We start from the raw sequence: 6,071 nt of genomic DNA on the forward strand, positions 1-6,071 counted from the left end.
AATCTTCATAAGCAAATTGGAGAGTACACACTACACATCACTGCGTCTGTTTTAATTATATTTAATTTAAGGTGTAGGTTTAATCAGTATGTTCTTGAGAATCCTGGAAATCGAACTCGAACCTGGTTTCGGCTCTGTTAAGTCAAGGTTACTGTTATACACCCATATATATTTTTGATGAATTCATTTTGATATATACCTATATAATTTTTGATGAATTCTTTAAAACCGATGTACATGGCCAAACAATAAGTAGCGGTCGGCAATAAAGATAAGAATATTTTATTACTTGTTGTTTTACTATTGTAAAAACCTAATAACGATTGAGATCTTTCTTTTTACATTAAATATCACTTTCTGATTTAACTGATAAATCGACAAGTTTTTTTTTTGCAAAAGAGTTTAGATAGTATTGCAAATATAACTGCTGTATTTGCAAGTCTATAAAAATAACTAAAAAGAGGAAAAAATTATTTTATGTAAGAAATTTAGTCACAATTTTCAAAAAAGTACTTGGATCTTCAGCGTGTACGTTATGTCCCACCCCTTTCACATACTCCAGTTCGGCTTTCGGAAAATATTTCTTTATCCCATTTAAATCTTCTGGTCTGAAATAAGTTCAAAGTAGGTACATACCCTTCATTAATATTTCTGTTTCTTTATTTTGGAAAGAATTTGGCTGCATCTTTGAAAATCTCTCATGTTTAAATTCATTGGAGTAGTACGAATGTAATTTTTTTCCATCTGAATTTTCGTTTTTATTCATACGTGCCCCGTATGAGTACGCTAAAGGTACAAAGTGATAGTTGACATTTTATATTTCTATAATAAGGGGCATATTTGTATATTTGAAATAAATAATTGTAGATGCGTGTGCGTTGTGTATATTGATCTAAAAGCTTATTCTTATAATATAAAATATATGTTACTCACGTAAATAAAACAATCTTTATTATTATTATTATGAAAAAATTCACTCCCTCATCTCGACAATATTACATGATTCATAGTTTTTTACCTATACTATAAAATTAACGTAGAAGTACAATTTTCACTTACGGAATATAATTAGATTTATCTCCACCGATGAATAAAGTTTTACCAGAATACTGTTTCCCATTGAGATTGCTCGGAAATGTTGCTATATCAGTAAAATGTTTTATAAGTGTGTCCAAGTTACATATCCAGCCATACGATCCACCTTTAACGGGACCAATATTCATGAGAATAAATCCACTAGATTCTGGTTTGACAACACCCGTCGATGCGAGGTGATCTCTCGCTATACTCCTCGCCTTGCTGACATGGTCGGCTCCTTCGAAATTCGTACTTCTCATCGCCTTTATTAATTTGGGAAAGAAATCGTTCAGTATACCAGCGGTTGACACAGGAGATATGTCGACAACTATTAAACTTTCTATTTTTGAGGGCTGAAATTTCAAATACGTAAATAAACTTTGCTGTATATATATTACATTATGTCACCACGTTCTTCATGCGATGTTTCTGCGTTATATAATTAGGTTAGGTTCAATCTGTGTCTACGATTGGTGGTTATTATGCTAACTACCGATAATGAGCTTCCGATATTCAAATCCTGGGTGGGCCAAAAGTACCAGTAAATACCAAATTCCATGGAAATTTTCTAACATTAGAAAAGTAGAAGTTAAAAATAACAATAATAATTATAAATAAAATAAGTTACAAATCATTATAGTATTTTTCCCATTTATAATTACTAATTTGAAAGAATTACGGGTTAAGTATACGAAAATTATATAATGTTTACATTCTGAATATATGTGTGAGTAAGAGGTTTTAAATATACTACTGCTTTTATTAGTAATTTTGCTTACAACGGATGAGAATACCAACCGAGAATAGAATAATAATATTTAAAAATTAATGTACGGGAATATATCTTTAACTTCTTTGGCCAATGTCATTTGAGGCTCTTTTTAAGTCATAAACGTGACAAAGAGCTAATTTAAACTATCGGAATCAAAGAGATTCCGTTCGCTTATAACTCGGCAACGGTTACGGTACGTCCTAAATGCTAACAAATTTTTTATTTCACATTTAATTAATGTATGACTAATAATTAGGTATTCATTGTCTTATCAATCAAAGCTACCAAAAGAGGAAGTTACCTCTTGACCTTAATTTTAACTATAACAGATGTCAAAAGAGTAAAAGTTCACGGATTGGAGTTGTTACCTCGGTCAAGGCTAAAACCATACCAGTTCTTCCGCCCATGCTATGACCGATGATGTGCGAAGTTTTCAGCGATAATTTACTTATAAGTTGGGATATATCCGACGCTAGTTCGTGATACGTATGCGAGGAAGTATGTGGACTCTCTCCGTGATTCCTTACATCAACCGTAATAACAGTTTTACTTGTATTTTCATTGATCTTTTTAGAAACACTTTCCCAATTCTTTTTCATTCCTAACAATCCATGAATAACGATTACCGGTGCGTTATTGTAATTTTCGTTTCCGTGAACTTTATACACCAGGTCAACGGCAGTTCTTGAATGAACATAATTGTAAAATGAATGTTTATAGGGCAAAATGGTTATAATTTTAGTTAAATATGACATTCCATGTCGATTTTTGCGACAGAAAACATTTGAAACTTTAAAATATCATAATCCCTGTTGAACTACGTCACGTTGCGGCAGATAGATTTAAACTTGTCTGTTAGAGGAAACATTAAGGTCTGTGGTATTTTCAAATACCAAATATCTGTATTTCTTGTTGTAGTTGTACGATTAAAAATAGTGAAACCATAGACTATCAAAAACAGATTAGCGACATTCCAATGAATTTTTCGAACCAGGAACTCTCAACCATGGCTTGCGAAATAACTTGATCTCACACTTCAATATGAGGTAATAAGGTAATCAATTTATTCAAAATCAATATACATATCAACTGATAGTTAAAAGTGTTATTAGTCATGCGTTTTGAGAAAAGCTATAGCCACTTCTAAAAAACTCTTCGGATCGTCGGCATAGAGACTGTGTCCCGTATGAGGGATGTAGGTTATCACTGCTCGGGGAAACATATCTCGTATAGCTGTCAAGTCGTCTGGTCTGTAAAAGTACAACAGTGGTTTTTTAAACTACATAGTAACGCTCTTTATCGATAGCAATGAATAGTTACCGACATATACTTCGAAAAATTCTTTATAAACATTATGAGTTCATAGCAAATAAAAGTATCTATATTCTATACCTATACGTTGATTACGATAAAATACGTTATTGTACTCTCGGCAATTGCTCTTCATGAATATATTATCTACACCCACGGTGCCTTCGGGCCCTTGCTAGTATACAATTGTAGTATAATAAATTTTAAAATTACAATAATTTGTTATATTAGATTAACAATCCCAATTATTTTGAAGTTGATCTTGTTAAGTAAGTTTATCTGTCCGTATTTTATTAGATTTTACAAGCTACTTAATATATGATATTGTTAAGATGATTCTAGTGACGTATGCAGTGTTGGATTAGTAGGTTCGATTCCCAGCTATGCGCTAAAGGACTTTCTGTCTATGTGTGCGTTTAATACTCGCTCGTACGGTGAAGGAAAACATCGTGAGAAAACCGAGCTTTAGACCCAAATAGCCTATTTGCCTTTTAGAAATACAAATGATCGGGACACATACACAGAAATCTGAGGCCCAGACCTAGAAGGTTGTAGCGCTTTGGTTTTTTTGTGACGTATGTTGCTACATATGAATAATGATAATGAACAGTAGTTAGCAGACATTCTTTTAAACAGTAGGTAAACATAAAAGAGGTTATACTAAAAAAAACATAAATACTAACGGTAAATAATCAGACAACTGGCCGCCAATAAATAACGTAGGCCCGTAGTATTTCTTGTCTTTTAATCGCGGAAATGTTAGAATATGTTTATACTCCTTAATCAATACATCCAGGTTACATGACCAGCCGATGAAACCAGTGGACTTCATTGTTACATTAGATAGAATGGCTTTTAGTAAAATCTCATCAGTTATCAACGTTTTTAGTTTTTTTTTAACTTCTCTTTGAGCAATCTTAACCTTCTTTTGCTCTTTAAAACTGATTTCTTTCATCATGGACATGATTTTTGGGAACTTCTCTCTCAGGTCAACACAAGTGGAAACCGGTGAAATGTCTACCACTAAAAGTGCTGATATCTTCTCTGGCTGAAAATTATATAGTTTATTGTATTGAGTCTTATGTTCTAAAAATCTGCAGGGAATCGAAAAATACACCATTCTATATTGATTAATATCTATATATTGACTACGTCTAAATAATCTAATTTATCAAAATTTCAATAGATAAGCTCACGTTGAGTGCTCTTTATGAGTGGTGGGGAATAGGAAAAACTATAACAGTAACTTATTTTCGCTCAATACCTTTTGATAATTTTATATAGTGTTAAAAATTACCTTTTTATTTGTGCTCTTTCAAGTAAAAAGCCCTTTTAAGGAACGGAGTCGTGCCAACAAAAAAAAATTATAAATGTCATTGGCCCATTTCAACCGTAAGGAAAATGGATATTTAAAATGAAACTAACACCCGTGAAAGTCGCGACGATAACGGAAAAGCGGTGTCTAATTATGACTGGAGTTCAATCTGTCGACGTTGATGTCTAATTCAGTAACGGTTTTATTTAAGACAAGAAGCTATATCTCACCAATCCTATTTAAAAGATACCTCCGAAATAAACTGATAAAACTCCAGACCAACTTTGACATAAAAATCCGAAGATTTCGTGCACCCAAATTACAAAAAATACAGTAAGCTCTTCTCAACATTCAATCAAATATTACACAAGATTCTATCATCTACTTACCAATTTATAATTGGCAAGTAGGTGATCAACCTGTGCCTGACACACACCATCGACACTTTGGGTCTATCGCATGTTGGTTTCCTCACGATGTTTTCCTTCTCTGTATCAGCTTGTGATGCGATATTAGACAGTCCATTGGCCCAGAGCCGAGAATCAAACGTCCCCAAGGATGAGTCGCACGTTGAAACCATTACCAACACTCCTCTGAGAAACAACTATACATACTTTCTAATACTAAGTAATGATTTATTTAAGATATAAACGTCTCATTTAATACAATTCAACCTATATTAATTAGACAGGTAAATATAAGCCTAACTAACCGCCATCAAAGAAACACACATAGAAGCCCTCCCACCCATACCGTGTCCCACAACACTAGCTTTTTCAATTGCCAGTTTGGAAAACAACTTTAGGATATCCGCCGCCATATCTTCGTACTTGTGGGAGTTCACATGAGGGCTATCACCGTGATTTCTCAAATCGACAGCCACCACAATCCGTTGAGTCATATTCATCATAGTTTTTCCAAAGCTTTCCCAATGCTTTTTCGTTCCTAAGAGACCGTGAAATAGAAATATTGGTGGAATATCAGGATCTACGCTGCTCTCCCCGAATATTTTATACGACAAATTTGCGACTGTTCTTACGGCGTGTGTGTTGTCTAGAATAATATGTGATCTACGTAAAATTGACGCAAGTGCCATTAATTTACTTTATATTTATTTAATTTGTTTTGGCCTTAACCATTTAGCCATTTTAACCACAGCTGATAACGAAACGTCAATGTCAATAAATGAAAGATGTAATAATAATAATAAATTGTAGACATTTGATAGATTATAGTAATTTTTTTCCTGACTTACATAGACGTTTTATAAGTTAACCATAGAATATAATTAATATTAAATATATTGTGTATACTTTATAAGGTTAAGTATATATATGAACGTTTACGATATACGTTTCTGTATAAATAAAGTTGCAGGTGAATATTCGATGTGAAAGCGAGGGTTCTTGTAAGAAAGACTTGAATATAATAATATGATTGACTTGCAGGAAAATAGTTATAGCAATGTAGGTAGCTTAATCTTGGACGAAAAAGCTTAATTAGAATCTTCTTTTATTTTTAAAAATATTAGATTAAGTTGCTATGAATCAATTCTACAAATTCTATAAAATTTATAAAGCCAATCCAGCGTGTCTC

General features: G+C 32.8%; 2 protein-coding genes across 2 annotated transcripts; both read right to left on the reverse strand.

The window, feature by feature from the left end:
* Window positions 1-460: 460 nt before the first annotated feature.
* On the reverse strand, window positions 461-2,720 carry LOC125053580 (protein ABHD11-like). Its single transcript, XM_047654990.1, has 3 exons — window positions 2,218-2,720; window positions 1,060-1,430; window positions 461-608 (listed from the first exon to the last, which is right to left on the reverse strand). The coding sequence occupies exons 1-3, from the start codon at window positions 2,602-2,604 to the stop codon at window positions 476-478; spliced, it is 891 nt and encodes a 296-aa protein (XP_047510946.1). The 5' UTR covers window positions 2,605-2,720; the 3' UTR covers window positions 461-475.
* Window positions 2,721-2,891: 171 nt separating this feature from the next.
* LOC125053581 (protein ABHD11-like) lies at window positions 2,892-5,639 on the reverse strand. Its single transcript, XM_047654991.1, has 3 exons — window positions 5,188-5,639; window positions 3,844-4,208; window positions 2,892-3,099 (listed from the first exon to the last, which is right to left on the reverse strand). Exons 1-3 carry the CDS (start codon window positions 5,569-5,571, stop codon window positions 2,958-2,960), a joined length of 891 nt encoding a protein of 296 aa, XP_047510947.1. The 5' UTR covers window positions 5,572-5,639; the 3' UTR covers window positions 2,892-2,957.
* Between the last annotated feature and the right edge of the window lie 432 nt (window positions 5,640-6,071).

Source organism: Pieris napi, chromosome 11, assembly GCF_905475465.1.
Source record: "Pieris napi chromosome 11, ilPieNapi1.2, whole genome shotgun sequence".
Classification (NCBI taxonomy): Eukaryota; Metazoa; Arthropoda; class Insecta; order Lepidoptera; family Pieridae; genus Pieris; species Pieris napi.